At 46.2% G+C, this 21,854-nt stretch overlaps 1 protein-coding gene across 5 annotated transcripts in view; it reads left to right on the top strand.

The window, feature by feature from the left end:
- The window catches only part of LOC133356036 (tensin-3-like), an 89,190-nt gene that overhangs the window by 17,131 nt on the left and 50,205 nt on the right, over positions 1-21,854 (top strand). Inside the window, exon 1 of one of the 5 annotated variants that reach the window (XM_061573514.1) lies at positions 20,836-20,891. The exons of the other annotated variants lie outside the window; for them this stretch is intronic. Within the exon in view, the coding sequence (XP_061429498.1) occupies positions 20,874-20,891 (18 nt within the window). The 5' untranslated portion in view covers positions 20,836-20,873. Of the gene's footprint in view, positions 1-20,835; positions 20,892-21,854 lie in introns of those variants that run through there. 5 annotated transcript variants of the gene reach the window in all.

Below are 21,854 nucleotides of genomic sequence, written 5' to 3'. Positions count from 1 at the left end.
GGCTACGTACGGTGCGAAAGAAGTTCAACATTTATACATACAGAGTCAAATATTACAGCTGGTGTTGTAACGTGCCGCCGCTGACTGATGATACCGAGGGAGGGTGCTGCGCTGGAATATTTGCCTTGGCACCGCTCATCCCGTTGTGCGCAACTGACCCGTCGGACAAACAGAATTAAATGACGATTGAAACGCGGTGAAATAATGTTCGGAAAAAAAAATGTTGCGGCTGGAAGCCATTAACCCCGGCCCTGTTTCCGAGGGAACGACCTCTTGGACCTCGGCATCTCCGAGTGCGCTGCGCAGGAATGCTCGGCAGCAAGGAACCGTTTATTTTTTGTACGAAAAAAAACTTTGAAACGGGTGGCGCGCTCATCCCCGCCCGTAAAACCACTCCGGTGAATGATCCGCAGTGTGAACGGTGGCACCCCCCGAGACAAATGTCTTGATTATAGGGGTGGAACGATTCATGTCCCTGTGGCTATTTGACAGAATTGGCACGATTTATTAATTGCTGTGATTTAATTTAAACGTTGACGAGAATGGTTGCCCCCGCTCGTGTTTCCGGGGGTGATGCCGATCCATTAAATGCAGCATATAACCATAAAGACGTTGATTCTCACACATGCGATTTGACGCTTGGGTTGTGATTGCAAAAATCGATTTGAATCAATGAAACGATGCATCGTTCCAGCCCTACTCCGATGAGCATGGTTGGCTACATACGGTGTGAAAGAAGTTCAACGTACATCCATGCATCGTGAATTTAACGTAACAGTTCTTTCACTCATTGCTTCCTCCACAGATGTAGTGCAGAGTGCAACACTCTGCTTTCTGCTTATTTCCTTGCACTGCTCCACTTTGGAATCCCGTCCCATAACCTCCGTTCTAAAATCTTAAAACATTACTCAACGCAAGAAACGTGTTCACGTTTACCTAATATACCTTAAAACAGTGCTGTTTGCTGCTGGCCACTCGATCTTTTGGGCCTTTGGGGCTGTGCTCAGCAACCATAAAACAAATCCTCTGTTACTCCAAGTTAATTTGAACTATTTACTTCCCATAGTGCATTGCTTCAGTTTTATATTGAAACTAGTCAAGTTCCGTTCGCGAGCACCTATGAAAGCCGGCACGGCACACGAGGAGGTGGGTGGCCAACACTACGCCCGACCGCCCTTGTCTCTCAAGTGGAGATGTTTACACACTACAGCAGGTTCTTATTTGAGGCTGAGCCGACCAAGGCGAAGCCCAGGACCGGTTCAGATAACCGTCGCCGATGTTGGCCGTGAGCCGAAATCGAACTCGGGTCGCCGGGTTCGTAGCGCCGCCGCCACACCACCCACACATGCACACGAGTCACGTGGTGGATGACAGATGAGAGCAAATGAAAGGGTCATTACCAGAGAGTTACACACAAGGGGCGCTAGGTTATCTGTTTGCCTCGGGAACTATTTACATGAAGGATGTGTCTGGTGAAGAGGTACTGTTTGGACCCTGACTTACACCCTGCGTGCGGTATCACAGCAGGTAAATTGTTGGGGCTACCTATATGGAATGCTCAGGAAGTATGTATGTATGTAGAACGTTTTTCGCACCACACGTAGCCAACCGTGCTAATCGGTGGTGCGGGGGAAGGACAACAAACTCAACACGAAAAGCAGTTCCATAGAAATTATTTTTCAATCGAGATTTAAAAGTGCGTGGCTCCAGTGGCCATCCTAATATCGGAAGGAAGAGCGTTCCAGACGGCCGCAGAAGCGCATCTGAAAGCGCGCGATGCAATGACCGTCTTTGTTCGATGGCCAGCCAAAAGCTACTGCGAGGATGACCGGAGTTCACGTGATCTTTTACACTCCTTTTACGAGATCATCCAGGTGGGTATTGTGGTTCATTTGTGTCGAACACTTTGTCCGCAATGAGTGTTGTCCTCTCGCTTGCGTGAGTTTCTTTTTTTAACGGGGTGCTTCCCGTTTCCACCGAAGAGGAATTGGCCAAACATCCCAAGCAGGATGCTTTGTAAGGGGTCTTGAGACTCGCTTGAGATGTTGCTCGGAACGTCTCCCCGCTCGGTGGCACTGCGGTTAGAATCGCGCTCAGAGTCGGGGGGCAGCTCACAAGCATGAGTGGTGAGGGTTCTTAAAATCGGTACCGCTTTGTGTGAGGTCAAGGCCGGCTGCGTTGTAGAGTTATTTATTTAATAACGTGTATCTTCACTTCTCAAGGAAAACATGAAGACAATCAATTTTAAAAGTCTACTTAGGTTGGGGTGGGGTGGTGAAATAGCTTTAAAAAAACATCGCAAAAACATTTCCTTGTATTTTGGCACTAAACTACAAACACGTTACTCTACTTTGGCAGGAATACTCTGCCAAACTCTTTATTTAACATGTGCAGAAAAATTCAAATACATTTACCAAATCAACAACGTATTCCCAGAAGCAAATATAGGCTTCAGTGGTAGATTATGCTCTCTGTAGTCAAGGTGGGTATTTGGCCTACTCATCCACATTCACGAGACACGTTGGAAGAGGTGGACATACCCATATTTTACCCCATTGTACGCAACCTGCTGATAGTATAACCGTCATTCATGAACCATTTACTGTAGACTGCTGTTTGGGCATAGGCGAGGGGGGAGTGTGGGGGCCAGTGGTGGCGGGGGTGGTGATTTGAGAAATCTGTCCATTGGTGAAACGTCTCAATGGTGGCGCATTCACCACTCGTTGCAGAGGTTCACCGTTCGGACACTGACGGCCGCCCTGGTTATTACCATAGGTGTGTTAACCGTCACTTCACAGTGGACGTTAAAGATCCTCTAACGTCGTTCAAAACGAGTGGGCCATCGTGTGCCAGCGTCAAGGGTCTACATTTTTCCGAATTCTAAATACTGAACGCAAGCAGAATTACTCAATTGAGATGACACATGGCAATCACTGCCCACTACTGGAAGACGATACTGAATCGCAAGTCAGGTGCTAAGTTTCCTTTGCAGCCAAATGGACAGCTGCCATTGGGGATGCCCTTTCGAAATGTTTGAGATTTGATTGAAGTTGATTTTCGTCTTTAAATCGCTCTGGGATGTCTCGGCATAAAGGATGCTATGTTAAAAAACAAGAAAATGTTTAACATCGTTGTTATTCTTTAAACTGCTGCACCGTGATATTAAATTGAACCTGAGATCTCTGGTTTTCAAGTCTAGTGCGTTAACTTTCCGTATGGAGGGGGGGGGGGGAACTAACACACCGGAGCTAAAGTGGCCAAACTAAATTGACGAGTAGCCAGGTTGGGTCATGCCTCACCTTCTGGGCAAATCTTCAAGCCAAGCGGGAAGTTGCACCGCACCGGCACAACGGCCTTGAATTACAAATGCGACGTGAAATTACAAACAGTGCTCCACAGCCACTCCGGTGGCAGATACACGTGTTCCTGTTTTAGGGGGAAAATGTCAAAGAGTTTTCTTTGACCACCATGACTCACATTTCCTCAAATTGTTATTACAGTGCATACGTGCTGGGAATTTCTAAGTTAATGGTGAGGGGGGCCTGCCCAATGCGCTATCGGGAGAACGGATTGGCGAGCCGAGGTGTTTGCGTCGACGCTCGCGTTTGATGCGTACGCGGGAAATGTGCCGCTATTTAAGATATGGGCATTAGTCATTACTTGTGTATAGAGTAACTTTTTACTGGTATTGTGTCCGTCCGTCGTGCATCCAAAAATGGGAGGGGTGGGGCTGGGTGGAGAGGAGAGGGTGGGGAGGGGCTGGGTGGGGAGGGGAGGGTGGGGAGAGGCTGGGTGGGGAGTGTGGGGCTGGGTGGGGAGGGGCTGGTCACCCCATGGTGCCCTTATAAAACGCAACGTTTAACCTACTCACGCCGGCTTGTGCCCGCCCTCACAGTCGGCCCTATTAACCCAACGTTCCTACCAGCTCCCTTCGCAGGAATGTGTTCATTTACACGCTTTTTAATAACTCACTCCGTCTGTTATTGTATTCTCAAATCTTGTAACTCAATTTTAACCCCCTTCCCAATGTGGTATCGACTGCAAACTTTGTATACTTATGTCATACTGATTACAATACTATATTCTATCATAAAAAAACATATTTTAAAACATTATTTTTTATATGTTACGTTTCGGCTTGGCTCTAATTGTCCACGGTAAACTCACGTTGGCTGTAAATGGCCACGGTCCCTTACGTTATGGCAAGCTTCGGGGCCACTTCTTGGAGTCGTGGAGTTCTTCCATTACTTGTACATTTCATTAAAGCGTGTTTTAAAAAAAATGTATATTACTTATTTGTGTTTGTTTTCCTTGAACATCATACACGTTGTGGGTGATTGCCTGTTTATGGCTCAAAGTATGTAATTTCAAAATTGCACGCGACTGTTTATAACATTTGAGACAAACTCCCCGACTCTGTTGGTGGCCCTCAAACCTGCGGTCCTATTTCTACATTCCCATAACAGAGGCTTGTCCATTCCCTAGCACAAGCACGGTTCACTGCCACATATCGGTGCTCATTTTATGGACCCTGGAGAGATGTCTGGGTGTGTAGACTAACGTTTCATTGGACGTGAATTAACCATACATAACCTCCTAAACAAGTGAAACGTGAGGATTTTTTGTTGTTGCTACCTTCTTAAATCCTTTCACCATTTGTTGAGAGCATCTTGAGACGTGGTCGCGATTTAAAAAAAGAATTACGTAAATCTCAAGCTCTAATCGTTATCCATGTTTTTTTGCCGAACAGACAATGAAACTCAATGGGTTTTCACTTTGTTAAATACATATCGCGCATTTAAATGTATATGCAAATCGCACTTGCCGAGCAGGAGTCATAACCTGTATGGCAAAGTGGCTACCTCCAAAGAGGAGTTCAAGGAAAGAATATCCCGTCGAGAGTTGAGAGTCTTCTTGAGTTCAGTTGGTGTTATGTGAGAATTTCAAGACTGGAGGGATGTACTTACACAAACACGAGCTGCGCAAGAGAAGTAGAAATTTCGATTTAAAGCTTTCGTGACTGAAGGGATTCATCTTCTTGGTTCTTTCGGTAAAGTCACGTAGAAGGGAAATAATAAAATAATAAAAATAAAACATCATAAAATTATTCTCACGACGTTTCGGCCACAACGCAAGCAGCCGTCCTCAGGTGAAGAACAGGTTTGTCGGAAAGACAGCATCTGAATGAGACCGAAAGAACCAAGAAGATGAATCCCTGCAGTCACGAAAGCTTTAAATCGAAATGAGACACTGACTGTTTTGTCTCATCCACACTGTGCTCAGAGCAACACATTCACTCACCTACACGCTCACTCACTTACTCAACCATTCACTCACCTGCTTAGTCACCTATTCGCTCACCCATTGATTCCCTCAATCACCCACTCACTCACCCACTCACTCATCTACTCACCCACCAACTCCCTCAATTCACCCACTCACTCACCCACTGACTCATTCTCTCACCCACCGACTCCCCCAATCACCCACTCACTCACCCACTCACCAAATCACTCAATCACCACACCGCAGGTCACAACGCTTCTCTTTCTGCTTCTGCCCTCGCACTGCTCCACTTTGGAATTCCCTTCTCATCGTCTTATTGTCCCAAGTGCTTAGAACAACCTTGCTAGAGTCAAGAATTGTGTAAACTCTTATTTATTACAACGTTAATAGCGCTGTTTGTTTTTTGGCCACTTGTTTCTGGCTGTTTTGGGGCTTAAATTAAACATCATAAAATAATTCTCACGACGTTTCGGCAAGCAGCCGTCCTCAGGTGGAGAACAGGTCTGTCGAGAGATGTTCCATCCCATATCGAGGCGCGGCTCCTGAGAGCGAGCATCATGTGAGAGTGGTTGTAGCATGACCATGGTAATAGCAATCTCAGGGAGTCGAGGAGGCAACAGATCAATAACACTGGTCAACACACTTTTTCTGGCATAAGGTATTCCAACGGGTTTAAGGTAATTTTTGGGTGCTGTCTATCACATCAGGCATCAGTTTTTGTCTATCACATCAGGTTTTTGAGATATCAAATATTGCATTTTCAAAAAAACTACAGAAGAAAAATATTAAATAAATGTGGATATCTACATAAAATGATATTATAAACACACTATCCTAAAAATACAGCACCAAATTTTAACACTAAAGCAGTCACTGACTCGCAACAACTTGCAATCATAAGTGACAGAGTTAATTTCGGGTAAAATCAATGAAAATGGGGTATGCCGATAGCATAAAAATGAGATGTGATAGAGCAAATCTGAGATCAGATTTGGAATCAGCACCCTGAAATTAGTCTTAAACCGCTGCAAAAGTCCAGGCCAGAAATTTTTTTGTTGTTGTTGACCAGTGTTATGATGACGGAACGGTGATAATAATGATCGTGGCAGGAGCAATATCGTAGAGAGGAGGTAACAACTTCGATGATTATGACAGATCAGGCATACTAACGATTGTGATGGTAGCAATATCAGAAACGAAGGTCAATGATGAGAGAACTATTGTAATTGTGACCATGATCGCAGCAGTAGCAGTGAGACAGAGGTGATAGATCGACACTAAGGGAGTCGCTGTAGAGATTCAGTGGGTTTAGAATCATGAGGAAGACAGTTTTACGTTGAGAGTTAAGATACGTCTCAGCGGCTCAAGTTTTATCGCCACAGTTACGTGCACGTTTGTACAAAGCTTCCACTCACAACCAAATGAGCGCTAAAGATCCTATTTTCTTCCACCTCTGCCGCTCCTCAAGTCTCTACAAAGCTCTTTCTACCCCCACCCCGCTCCCTCATCATCTTTCACCCAGGGCTGCTCATGAATAGGACATTTGTTTTTGCTGTGGCTCCACATCGGTTGGAAGTGACGTCAACATCCGTCGACCATCAGTTTAGGGGCCAAAGGCCTCTCAACCTCAGTGGCCCAAAAAGGTATCTTCTGGGCATGGGAGGAAATACATAAATAATATAATTCAATGAGGCCATAAGCACATTGCTTCGCATCCTTCCTGTACCAACGGCAGAATAATACAAATACAACATGTTTGCAGTCCCCTGTTGTTCGGTTACGTAACTTTTTTCAAAGTTGTGATTCAAAAATCTGAGCGGCCTCGTGGTCAAATTACTCGTAGTACTCATCTCCCGTTGGCAGTCCTTAGCCAATGGTGAAAATTACACATTCCCATGGCAGGGAGCAGGCTGTTTTGAACAACTGCTGTTGATTCAAAGTTCAAAGTTAATCAAAAAGTCGGAATGCCTCCCTGCTCAGACAAGTGTGCAAAAGAGCTCAACTTCTGCTTGCAGTCTCAAACTCGTGGTGAAAATTCCACATATCTATATGGCAGGGCCCATTATTTTAATAGGACAACCGGGGTTTGACTTCCCACAAATTAGTACTCCTTTTATCAACCAGAGAGTTATGGTGGGATAATTCTACAATATGACTAAATATAACCATTATTGTTATTATATCCAATGAAACTTCACTCAATCTCAATAATTATTTTCATGAGGCTGCTGCTTGGAATGTTTGGTCAATTCTCCCGAAAGCATTCCCACCAGACGGTGACAACGTTACGCATCTTGCGAGAATGACGGTGATGACGATGACGACGATTGTGACCGTTGCGACCAATAAGCGCGCTCCCTAGCGACCATCCATCCGCCTTCCACCAACAGAGCCACAGTAATATCACCGGTCATTGCTCCAGCTTTTTTAAAATGTTGTCGCGGTTTCGGCCGGATCCCCGCAGCAGTCTGGAGGCCGGGCCACTACGGAGAGTGGGTCAGTCCGCTGGGTCTCGGGGGAACCCATTCGTTGCCAGGCGATGCAGATTTTTATGAAAAAAAATCTTGCTGCCTGAGGCTCTGTGCAGCCCTCCATCCCCAACCACCCGACACCCCGTGCATGATTCAGACGGTTTTCCTCCCACTCCCCCCACCTCTCCCTTACAACCCACCACCACTGAGTTCCACAACCCAACATTCCCACCACCCCCTTTTTCCCATCCCACCCATATGGCGCTGATTTGAGCGAGCCGAAGGTAAGAGTGGAGCAAGGAGGCTTCTCTTAGGCGAGTTGAATAGGCTGATCGGCACGTACCCTTGCGCTTATGTGTGCACGAGTCCACTCTGTAGGGAGGGGTGGCTGAGCGCTTAGCTCGGAGTTGATGGAACACGCAGTATTTATACTTTCTATTTTTTTGCATTTTTGTTTGGAGCACTCACGTGCAGGTCAATGACAGTACATCAAGTTCATGAGGATATTCTTGAGCATCATCCGTTTTCTCTGGGTACTCAATTACAAATCTTCGAGACTCTGTGAGGCTTCTGCGTTAACAAAGGTATGTTATTATTTATCATGGATTATTCATGTGAGCCTCGCACGAGACGTAGAAGAGAGAAAAAAAAAACACGGCACATGTGTACGAATTATTAACTACACCGCCTTGCAGATTAATTGAATGCAGCCCTGCCAGGGGTGGGGGGTGGAGCGGGGGGTCGTAAGCACATGCAGCCCAGCAAATCAAGGTGCTCGTATTGTGGTATAATTGTGACGTCTGGAACAAAGCCAAAGTGTGGAATGTTTTGAAAAAAAAGAATCCACATTTTCCACATTTAATGGGGGATATGTTTTTGTTACGGTGGATTTATGATTTTATTTTACACATTTCTTTCCCCCTCTCTTTCGCCCATCAACCTGCTTTTCCCGATAAAAAACAGGTTGCTTTTCTAGAGTAAAGCAAGTTGATGTCGCCATGACATCGAATCACGTTGAGGGAAGGCCAATGCCAAGCACCCTTGGATGATGTTCGTGATTGGCAAACTGTATTAGGTCATTAGTTTATGCTGAGTTGATCTACAAGAGACTCGGACCAGCGTCAGATACCAGTTGCCACTGATTTCGCGAATGATGTGCAGACATCATGCCTAGATTTGCCTGGATTTAAGTCATAGCCAAGTCACAATGTCTTCCCTCTCAAATGACCATTCAGCTGGCTCATCCCTGTTGGTGAGCCTGAGACAGCTGCGGTAGTTGCACATTCCTATTATTATATTAATTTGAAACCGTTGTTGATTCCCCACATAGTTGATATTTTTACATTGTATTGGCCCTAAAGTGGTGAGGGGTCTTTCTTTTTCCCTCAATCGGGATTTTAACTCACGTCATTCTGATCGTCAGGTGCTGTTACTGAGTGCTTCGCGCAACTAGCAAAGTGCAGATGTGTCTCGTGCTTGCAGCATGACACACATCTGGAAAGTGTGTCTCTCTGATGTTCATGTTCGCATACTATAACACAAAGTTGTACGTTTATTTTGTTTGACCAGGTGAGAACTCGAAAGAGACTAGGAGAGTATCAATTGCAAGAGTGACCCGGAGCATTAGTCTGCCAGTAGGGAACAATGACTCTGTTGTATAATCACATTTGAGTAATTTAAGGATAATTTTCGATTTTGGCATATTTCGACCCTGACACCGTTACACAATGGTCTATTATTGTGCATTACGCCAGGGGATCTTTAACGTCCATTGTGTATAGTTACAGGAGGTCGCCTGGTATACAGGAGGTTGTGGGTTCGATCCCGACCCCTGACGCCTGATATATATTTGTAGATTGCATGCTCTCTCTCCTCGTGGTCGCGTGTATTTTTCTCCGAGTCTTCTGGGTTTTCTCTCCACATTTAGAATCAACACACGTTTATAGTATTTGGCTGCTATACATTTCCACGTGATACGCTACTTTGTTGAGCTATCATTTGTGGCCAGGTCGCTTCCGAAAAAGGGCTATGTAGCTCAGTGAGCCTTATCTGGTAAAAGAAAAATAGTAAAATAGTAGTAACAGAGTTTGCAACCCTACAAGTCCACTCTGCAACGGTTGGATACTACGCGAGCCCTCCGGCGTGTTTTCGCGCCACCATGTGGAGCAAAACGTCAGACAACGTGCTGAACAACACACGGCACAACCGCGAAAACCCTTGCGGTGCAGGTCCTAATCATTGGCTGAAACGACGTAGATTCCGACAGAAATTTGCAGTGATTTTTGTTGCATTACGAGCAGGGAAATTCTACGCACAATTCTGCTTCTGTTTGAGCTTCCAGCCCAAAAGCTCAGAGGAGTGGTAAAAACCACGGACATCCTCGTGCAAATGTTATTGCTACAATCAGGAGGTATTGCCTTGTCAGTTAAGATCAATGTTGTAAAAGCAAGGTGGCTAACGCAGTGGCGGTCTGGCCGTCCGAGCGTGGCAGGGTGGATAAGGGTGGGAGCCAGCGGTTTAACGGCAACACAAAAACAACGATTTCCTCTGCCGTGACAACCATCAGTTCACACTTAGCAGGGCTGTGCGGGGATGTGTGCCATGCCTGATTGTGTATGCGTGTTTTAGCCATATGACAGGTCCTAGGAGCTGCGGTACAGTGGCTAGTGCAGTGTCCTACAAACGCTGCGACCTGAGTTTGATTCCCGGTAAATGGCTCGCATCAGTGTCGAATGTTGTAAACCGGTCATGAAAAGTCGACATTCATTAGAAAGGCTTTCAGTTTAACCACAGGAAGTCTGCTGATTAAATTAAAATCAAGGGGAAAACGTACGACGATACAAATAAAAAGGTAAAGGTGAATGCTCACATTCACTTGCTTACGCTCTACAAGGTGTTTGGCCTACACTTCCACACTGGCCAGATATCTTGGAAGAGGTGGCGGTATCCGCACTCTATCCCACAGCACGTGACCTGTGGTAAACAGATTTGTACCGCTGCGTGGCTGGACAGAGGTGGGGAAGATGGAGGAAGCTTGCACCGTTGTTAAGAGCTGCCGTGCCGGGAGATCGAACCCCGGCGACCTCTGCATTATTCATGATAGAGGTTTTTTTGGGTTAGATCACGTAAATATGAACGTGTCGTTAAACCCGCCACCACCCGATAGAACCAATTAGTACGGGTTTTCACTAGTTCAGCACGCCGGTGTGTTGGAGAGTAATCCCACAATATTTACAATTTGAGTACGACCTTTCGCCGGTAATTACAACCAGCCTCATCAGGCTACAGCCAAAAAGCCTCTATTATGGATAATATTGGTCGTGAAAGCCTACGTGTTAAACTGACCTCTGTATTGCACGTTCAGTCGTCTGACCATTACACCACAGCACCTACCACGGATAAACAGGATGCAAACTCATGACAAGAAAACATTCTCCAAGGCTTGCATTGCAGACAAAATACATGTGCTACACTGTCATTCAATTGGCATCAGTTAAACACACACACTTTCTCACACACTCAATAATTGTACATTTATTTCATTTAAAATACTTAATTGATTGAAAGATCAGTGGGAACATGGGAAATCGTTTTCTTTTATTGATGTCCAAGGCTCCAGTTCTAACTTTTACAAGTGGATTTTCCTCTTTTTTTGTTTTCTATAGAAATGATTTAAACATTTGGAATTTGGCTGGGAGAGAGATATTTTAACAAGCTGTTGTGGGATTTTGTCCAGGATACTAGCGTTAACATCCCTTTTGTTTATAGAAGCATACCACGTGGCTTCCAGTGCCCAAAGCATCTATAGAAGTTCAATTAGTCTCTTTAAAAATATAAAGCTGACATCTTACAGCACTGTGCTCCCTCGCACATCACTGAGTTGAGACTCGAGATTATAGATGGGAAGCAGTCAGTCAGAGACAAAGGAGAAGAGGAAGCTCTTGAGACTGGAGTTGAACGGGGTCAAGGAGCCAGCAACAGGGATGGCTAGGGGGGAGAGGGGAACTTCAGACACCGGGGGGCAGCAGCAGAGAAGGAGTGGACCTCCGATTGATTGGAGGGATGGTAGAGGCTTTTTCTAACAGGTATTTGTTGCTGAAGTGGAGAACACCTGATGGGGAGTAGCGGCAGTTTGCTGTGTGCGCGTGCGAGCAAAATACTGATAATACACGGACGGGGTGGTTTGGCCGAAAGCTGCCTTTATCTTCCCAGTGTTGAAGCTGACCACATCACCGCACCAGGTGGAGTCGAACTCGATTAAGCTCACAGTCAGTTTGAGATCGGAGATGTCACCTGCGTTTAATTGCGTTCCAATGTTCAGGACATTAACAGAGGTTTGCCTATTGAAATACTGCGCGTGCACCGCCACCCCCACCAAGGAAATGCGCAATTTCCAACAGTGGCGCTGTGATGTTTAATAATTTGGCATGGCCAAAATGAAACCTACTTCTCAGGGAACCCAGCTAAGTGTACGAACTACAACGTCGCTGCTCCTCTTCATCGGTGTTCGCTAACGTCCCCCAATGGCAGTCTATAGATGGAAATAGGAAATCATTGCGTGTTGTGGGCGTGTTCACGACTGCTCGCGGCTCAACGTGTCGCGTGTTACATTACATAACGCATCTGCTTGACCACAACAGCACTTATTCGCAAGGCAGAGTGACCTTTAGCGTAAACAAAACCCTGCACACGGACAAAAACCATCTGCCTCCCACAGCGGCTCACGTCACAGAGGAGCCATCATCGATTATAGATGTTGGAAATTACCAGCACGGTGACTTATTTTTGCCTTGCGCCTTTTGAATCCCCCGCTTGCGCAATTCTGGACGCGGTTAGCCGGGTGGAAAGATCCACGTTGAAATAGATCACGTTGACCCATAAGAAAGGTCAGTGGCGTTTTAAGTAAAACTCAACTATTTTATTTTTATTTTTACCAGTTAAGGCCCACTGAGCTACATAGCTCTTTGTCAGAAGCGACCTGGTCACAAATGATAGCTCAACGAAGTGGCTTATCACGTGGAAATGTATCGCAGCCAAATGCTCTAAACGCGTGTTGTTTCTAAATGTGGAGAGAAAAACCCAGGGGACCCATAGACACGTGATCACAGGCAGAAAATGCAAACTCCAAATATACAGGCGTCAGGGTTCGGGTTCCAAACCCACGACCTCCTGTATACCAGTCGAGGGAGTAAACATCTCGCCACTGTGGAGATGGAGCAATGACATCATCTCGTGTACCAGGGAAAAGTTTTCAGCAAGGGCAGTGCAGCAGAGAACCCAGAGTTGTACTGGACTTATGTGCTCCAACATCTCCACCTTCGCCAATCCATACTGGTGAAGTATGGTCGAATAACGTCCATGAACTGCGAGGCATGGGGGGGGGGGTGGTCCCTCATCAAGCAGTGGATTGACAAACAGGCTGTACGGGCGCGAGATGAGTTTGTCGTATCACGAGACCATGAGTGATGGCAACGACTTGTTGAGATCTTTGTCCGGCAGTGGAAAGCTCATGGCTATTGATGATGACGAGGGTGAAAATCCACATCTATGTATAGTATGAGGAAGTAGCCTTCAAAGCGCGTGCCAGTTGGGGAGCATCACGCGGTGTGTGGCACGATGTTGCCGATTCATTTCTCAGCCGAGTGCCTTGCAGATCCACACTGAAATGTCAAGTGTCCAGTCAGTGTGCACCGATGTTTCTTCACCCCCCCCCCCCCCCATCTCAAACGAGCGAGAGGCCGCCACTAATCTCCAGCGGTGGCCCCGAGCCGGTGGTGGGAACCGGTCTCTTTAAATGGTAGAACCAAGGTGTGGGCGGCAGGGTGGCGCGCACGTGAACACTCGTGCCTCCACAGCAAGATTGGCAGGAGTTGGTTTTCCACTCGGGCGCATTTCTGCGCGGAGTTTGTACGTTTCCTCCCCCGCCTCCCCCCCCTCCTCTGTATTCGCCAATGTATTCCCACAGGTGAAAATGCAAACTACGCTATCACTGGCATTGTCCAAACATCCCAACGCTGAAACATTACCTGCAAATTATTCAATTGGGATTACACACAGTAACATCACACCCCCCCTGCCCTCCCCCCCTCCCGCGCGTTGCGAAAACTTGGCTGGATCCTCTTGACAAAAAAGTCCTGAAACTCAGTGAGGTTACCCTGGGTTGACAAGCATAATAATCATAATAAAGGTTGACTTCGCAGAAAGCAGTCCTCGTTTCTTTATATTATCGAACCCACAGAGTAATAATGGACTCAGTGGAGCTCTGAATGGGGAATTGAACTTGTCACTTCTGAGTTGTGAGCCGAAAGCTCTGAGTGGGGTGCCACGCGGCTCTGCTCGTTTCCACATGGGCACTGTGGAAAAGAGAAGTGCATTGTTTTTTTTTTCTTCCTCCGGATCTTGCACATAGAATCGATAAATCAATAAAAAATACCTAAAACCGCTGATTTAACGTTCAATGTTGAAACTGCCACTTTCAAGCACTGCCTGTGACCCAAACGCACAATGGAACACAAGTGTTATGGTATTGCAGTGCATTGTTTTTTTTTCCTCCGGATATTGCACATAGAATCGATATATCAATAAAAATACCTAAAACTGCTGATTTAACGTTCAATGTTGAAACTGCCACTTTCAAGCACTGGTTGTGACCCAAACGCACAATGGAACACAAGTGTTATGGAATTACAGTTTCTTCTTCTTCGACGAACATCGTGAGATAGACCTCTACGCCCAGTGCATTTATAGAACGTGGGAACTCCTTTGTAGAGAATTATTCACAGTGCCGTACGTAAGCAAGAGGCTCCATAAAACGTGTGCATTTTAGAGCTGATGGTCACCCGCACTCCAGCGAGCACTTGGACATTGTTTCTCTGTGTTGATGGCCTCAAGCCACGAGAGGAGGAATTCCACATTCCCAATGCGACAAATAATATCAGATAATGTTAATTTATGAAAGAATAATAGATTAATTAATATCCTCATTCTATTTAGAGCATCCTTAAAAGTAAAAAAAACATACAAATAAAATAGTTGCGTACTCATGCCTGAATTCACCAACTAATATAAATGCAGATTCGCATGTGTAGATACCGATAATTTATTTTTATTTTACATATAATGTAAAGCATTAGGAAACTATTTTTTTATTTTACCAGGTAAGGCTCACTGAGCTATTTAGTTCTTTTTTTAGAAGCGACCTGGTAACAAATGTTAGCTCAACAAAGTGGCTTATCATGTGGAAAATGATATCAGCAAATACTCTCAATGCACGTGTCTATATGTGGAGGGAAAACCGGAGGACCTGGAGAAAAATCCACACGACCATCGGGTGAACATGCAAACTCCAGATATGCAGGCGCCAGGGTCGCGATCGAACCCATGCCCTTCTGCATAATCATGCGTGGTCGTTAACGTCTCACTACCGTGGCGCCCCTGTGCACATTATACATCAGAGTTACGTCTCGGTTAGCGGTGCCAGGAAAACTCTACAAACGGGGCAGAAAATAAACCAGAAACAATACAAACGAGAGTAAAAGTCAAACAAAATAATAATGTATTAATGATCGAATCTGAGCTAGTCCCTGAGAGGCGACGGTTCTGCACCCCGGCTGTACAATGAGAGAGTGTTTAGAAAAGTCACCCGTTCACGCCCGTGTGAACACAGACACTTAGATGGGGTTTTTATTTTATTTGCAGCCTTTGATATAAATAAAACAATGCTCAGTGAATCTGGCATCGCACAAGAACCCGTATAAAACGCTCGTGACCGTGCACAACGCCCGCACTGTCACGGGGCGAGCGTGGCGGCACAACCGCGATCCTGTGCGCAGGCTTGCCAGCGCGGCACGGCCCTCTCTCCCGGCACCGGGGCACACGCTCGGGCCAAATCCTCTCTCGAAACAACGGAACGCGTGTCGTCCGGGCACAATGGGCACCTCACGGGAGCCGCCCGGCTCCGTGCGGCTCATGACTGCCGGCGGGCGCGAGCGCCAACACCGCCGTGCGGGACACATGTTGCGCTCCTCCAGCCAGCCCCCGTTTTGCGTGTGCTCGCCGTGCGATATCGGAGGAGGAATGCGCTGGACGAGGCACGCGCTCTTTTGTCTTGTGTCTGCGAGAAGCGTCGTGGGGCAGGGCGGACTAAAAATTCTCAAATTTACAAAACCTTTGGTTTCTGCACTCATCATTGTCACATGTCCTGCACTGTTGATATTTTAGGAGCTCCGCATGAAAGGTGTTCATAAAAAACATTTATTTTTTGCGTCTCCCCGAAGTCAGGCTGTTGTTGCTTGCGGAATTTGTGATTCCCCCCTCCATTCTGTGATCGGCGCTTTGTACCGCGCTCGCGTTGAGTTGTAATAAAAAAAAAAGTAAATTTTTGTGATATTTTAGGTGGTATTATAATCGTCGAACTGCCCAGTGCCGGATTCAGCTAGTGCGGTGCCTGTAGCATATGTTATAAAGGGGTCCTCAATTTAAAGGAAAACACGTAAATATTAAAACACACATGTTTTACATGCGTAGTAAAGTAATTGTATTTTTTCATTTGCTATACAGCCAGATAATACGACAAATCGCTAACCTTAAACACCCAGTCGTTCATAAAAGTTGAAGGCGGTATAGTACTATAGTAATAGAGCAAGTGCAGAATCACTGAACCGGAATTGATAGCTTGAAAGCATTTAGCGCGGGGCCCTTGAAAGTGCGGGGCTCGTAGCTACTACATGTGTAGCTACTTTTGCTATTAGGATCATCCGGCACTGGAACTCCCATGAGTCTAATTGTGCAGTGCTCTTCTCAGTTGGCCACCCTGAGCCAGTGATGTCAATTCCACATTGCCGTGCTGGGGGTCACTGTTGATTTCCTACAGCGTAGTGCTTCACTTATAGACCTCAGAGGTGTGATGGGCATAGCAGGCAGCCGACAAGGATTTGAACTTACAGCCTTCCTATTGTAAAACCTAACACGTAGGTTTTCACCGCCAATATGATTTATCATGTATTTTTGGGTTCGGTCACAGAATGATCGAACCAAATATGTGTTGTGAAGAACTTGACACCTTCTCATTGCGAGTTGAGTGCTGTAACAAAGCACCACCTGGCCAAATTAGAACCAATTTCTGAATTCACTGCTTTTTGAAATGATTTGCTTGGCATCTATTATATGCCACTTCACGTAAATAAACACGAGATTTGTTCGTCCATCAGCCTATTGGCTTTCCAGAGAACCATATTATCCAGCAACATTTGTTTAAGCAGCCAAAACGCCAAACCAGTTTTGACCTTCTGAGTCTCATCCGCAGATTCAAGCGTGTTAAATCAACGCTGCTGGGACATTGAATGCCATTGACCGGAGCATTTTGATCCACGCAATAAGCGTGTGTGCAATACTACGCGGGCACGGTTCACGTGGCCGTGTTCTCCCGTTGCCTCCGAGATTTTATGAGCGACGAATGTCAAACAAGCTGAGAGCGGCGTGCGCTCACGGCGCTGCGTGTCGGGTTTCACTCGTTCATTCGTAGCACTGTTTTCCGATTTGTTTTCCCCTTTGTGCGTTTTTCTGTATGCTCAGCCGCTCGTCGCGTTTTGTTTTTATGTCATGTCCGATTGTATAAATACAACACGCACGCACAGTGCGCCAAGGGCACAATATTAGACGCTGATGACACCGTGGCGATATCAGATCATTTGCTTCCGCGCATTAAAAAGAGCAAGTTTATGAAAAAAAGTTCAGTAATTGACCAGGATAACTGCGAAGTTGGTTGGGGTCCGGTGGCTTAAGGGTGGTCACAATGGCCTTGTCAGACACACTCAGCTGACACCACCGAGATCCGACGATGAATATCTGGTTTTCAGCCACCATCGTTTCCAGGAGGTACTGAGGCTTCGTGAGTCGATGGTCCCAGCCCGGTTATTCACGACCTCACAAAGCCACTTCACGTTCTATTTTGTCAGTAAAGGGTCACAGTGTCATCGTCGTGCCAATCTACATCGATTGCCATGAACCAGTGGTGGGAAATCCATATTTTCTTTACAATTTTCTGCATCGGACACAACTCTTTTGAATTTGGTTTAACTTTGCCATTTTTACTCTGCCATATTTTAGATTTAACACTCGAATGCGTTTTTGAAAGGGAAGATGCTCACATCACTTGGAATGACGCATGGGACATCACGCCACTCAATAACGCTCTTCCTTCCGATATTAGGAAGCCACCGGAGCGATGCACTTTTACATATACATTGAAAACTGATTTTTTGAGAACTGCTTTGTGTCTTTAGTTTATTATCATTCCCCCGAAGCTCCAATTAGCGCGGTTGGCTACCTACGGTCCGATACAAGTTCAACATACATACAGTCGTATGTTCTGAATCTGATGATGGATGTCACACTTTGGTTCGATTCAAATGGTTCAAACACTCTATGCAGGATGCAGAGAGCTGCACCATTTGGGGTTTAACACGAGAGTAGTCCAATGGCACTGACTTAGTGGCTTCATGACTTCAAGCTCACCCGGCAGCACTATTTATTTCCTTTTATTTTACCAGGTAAGGCCCACTAAACTATGTAGCTTTTTTTCAGAAGCGACCTGGCCACAAATGATGGCTCAACGAAGTGGCTTATCATGTGGAAATGTATAGCAGCCAAATATTCGAAACGCATGCTTCTAAATTTTGGAGGGAAAACCCGGAGGACCCGGAGAAAATTCCACGCGACCACAGGGGAGAACATGCAACTTCAAATATACAGGCGTCAGGGTCGTGATCGAACCCACTACCTCCTATAAACCAGGTGAGGTAGTTAACATCTCGCCACAGTGGCACCGACTCACTTTCACTGTCTCACCACCGCGGCACAGATGGAGAGACGTTCTCCCGAGCTCATAGTTTCCAAAATGGAACATACCCCACTCAATAAGTGCCGGAATTTTTCACACGAACAAATGTGTGCCCCTGATTAATTACGGCCATGCTGATTAATCACGTGAGTTTAGGTTCATGGAAAAAACCACATCGTTGGCTTAAAAATAAATACCATAAATGCTATTTCCACCCTCCTTCCCAATTTTATCCCAATCGTCCTCCCGGTGTTAAGTCATTCGATGCAACCGTGAGAAGCACAACCCCTTTATGTTAGAGAATGGCCCATATATCACAGAGTTACCTCCGAGATGTCCTCTGCTTGTGACCTCTGTTCTACACAGTAGACGGCAGAAATTTCCCACACACTCTGTATACGAGAACAATGTTTGTCCAATGGCAGTCAGACTAATATTTGAATTTTGAGAGCTGTATTAAAAACAACATTTAAGACACAGAGACAAATTTGAATGTGATGGGTTTTTTGTGTGTGCAGTCATTGTTGATCGGGCTGACACTATAAACTCGTCACACTTAAGAAGCCGGTTTAATCATAGACGGCTGCCTGGATTAGAAACCCAAGATTTCAGCCCGTGCCAGCTCAGCACTGACCTAGAACCACCTGGTCACACCTCACACTGTTGGCTTTTTTACAGTAAAATACTCTTGACACATTTACACTCTCTCCAACACTCAATTGCAACACCGGGAAACATCAAACTAAAATGCGCGTGGGTTTTATTTCCTACATTTTTGGAAGCTATGACCTGACTCGTATAAATGTGATTTGTAGTTTGGCTTGCAATAAAAAAAAACGAATAAAACTTTGATTACTGTGACCAAAAGTGGAAAAATAAAATTGTAACAGTAGCTGAAACTGAGATTTTATTGTAACTGAGACTGGAATGAAAACACACTATCAACTCTAACGTATTAGGCAGCTGGGGCTTTTATATATTTATTTCAGTTTCCGTCAAAATGATATTGCTGTGAGTTTCTGGACAATAGACTGCGAGCAGCCACGCATTTACTTGAGCTTCAAATGAAAACCCCCGAATCACTGCATCGTTTGTAGCATGTTTGTCTTCATAAAGCTTGTATTCATTGCGTCTGGTCAGGTGCTGGATTCACAATCAGAAGATTACGAGTTTAAATCCTGGTTGGGTGTCGACAGCCTATCATTCCGAGGTACCACTTTGTGGCAAGTCGTTCTTGGTCACCCTATAAATGGACTGGCCCTTGCCATGGGAACGTGGAATTTTCACCACTAGTTCAGTACCTTCAGCAGCGATGAGGACCTTCGGCATCCCTAATTTGAGTAAGAGACACTCTGCCTGTGTGTTCTTGCACAAACTCGCATACTTGTAGCAATGAGCAAATATTGACAAACGTGGCCTGTTTGATGAGAATACCGAGGAATCTTGCGGTCAACCAGCTTCAGAGATTACAGCGAAGTGCTTTCGTGGCAACACAACAAAACATATTGGCTCATCAATACTTTCTATCGTCGACTGCTTGTTTTATATTGCAACTGACTTTCCCATTGCTCAGATGATACGCGTGCTTGTCCACTCATGATCACACGAACACCCCAACGCGTTGGCCTCTACCAACCAGGTTCTCTTGCTTAGCTTGCCTGCCGTTATTGGTCGCTCGCTTCATCCCCTCCCTCACTGCCTCCCTCCTAGCCCGTGTGCCCTACTCGCCAGCACTTCCACCAAGCACCCCGGCCGGCCCCCAACGTCAACCCAAGTGGACGGGGCCAAACCGCACTTCCCGCCCCAAACCACACCCAAGCTGCATCCATATTCCCGGGACATTCTCACATTAGCGAGCCCACTGCGCTGCAAACGCCACAGCCCAGACGCTGCGGGGAAGGAAAACTACCCAGCCCATAACAGTCACACCACCCCCCACCCCCCGCTGCCAGCAATACGGCATTCGGCGCACACACGCGCACGCACGCGTGCACGCACACGCAGTACAACTGTGTGCTCGGAAGGACACTCCCAGTGATTAATCAGTTAGTTGCTATGTAGCTGGCTGTGTGTTTTCCTCCGCGAGTAGTTTTTTTTTAAACTTCGTACATTGTGGCGAGCCTCTCGCTGCTCCCCCACCACCACCACCACACACGCGGTGGACTTCCCGAGCAGTCGGGGGTCTCCCCCTGGTCCAGCTCCCCAAGATGCCGTCCCTTTCCTTGCGGCTGCCCAAACTGTGGGGTCGGAAGAGGCGCACGGCGGAGATTGTGTGCATGTCGTGCGTGGCGCAGGTAAGCGATGGCGCGGGCGCGCGCGCGTGCCACGTGCGCGCGTGTCACGTGCGCGCGTGTTGAGTGCTGACAAAACGTTCGAACGTCTCGAACATTTTATTGTTGGTTTTAAAATTGCGAGCGTCGTGGTTTTCTCAACAGCGAAAAATGAAACGCACGACCGCGACGAATCGGCGTGTCTGTCGGATATCTCTGGGGACGCAGAATTGCGTCGTTGGGGAATTCACAACAATGCAAGGCATCGCCTTTGTTCAGCAGTAGGTCTATTACGCATTGATTATGATGATTGTCGTGATTATGACACCCTCACGCAGCAGTGGATGAACCTAGACTCATGGTGATATGCATGATGATGCCTTCATCCTGCAGTGGACAGATTAAGGCTCCTTATGCTGCTGCTGATGATGATGATGAAAATAATATTGATGCCTTCGTGCAGCAGTGGATAGACCTTGACTACTGACGATGTGCGTGGTGATATTGCATCTCGTGTTTCAACAGTGGGTAGACTGCTGATACTGCTACTGGTAGTTGCAATAATCCTGCTGAGATGTGCTTCTCTTAATTCATTACAATGGTGGCGATGATGCAGGGTGTTCACGAATTAAGAGTTTATAATTAGACAGCAAATTGTGCTGTGTCAATAAAACTAAACACACACACGCAGATACTGGACATCCATTTAGTAGGTACGCAAAAATCTGTCAAAACTTGACCCCTACCCCCCTCCCTGTACGCACGCGGACTTTTTACACCCCCCCCCTCCCCACCTGCGTACGTACGTTTGACCCACCCCCTCCCCCAGAATCCTAGAGAACGGCCGATATTTAATCCACGCAAAAACGATCAAGGATTAATAATATGAACGTGTTTAAGCAAACAGATAGTTCACCGCCGGACTATCGAACTCATTTGAAGGCCAATGTAGACACATTATTATCGATGCTTCACCTCCCCCCCCCA

The sequence above is a fragment of the Lethenteron reissneri genome, chromosome 7 (genome assembly GCF_015708825.2).
Source record: "Lethenteron reissneri isolate LAM-NWPU_2019-01 chromosome 7, ASM1570882v1, whole genome shotgun sequence".
Classification (NCBI taxonomy): Eukaryota; Metazoa; Chordata; class Hyperoartia; order Petromyzontiformes; family Petromyzontidae; genus Lethenteron; species Lethenteron reissneri.
This window is presented reverse-complemented; position numbering and strand designations above follow the sequence as displayed.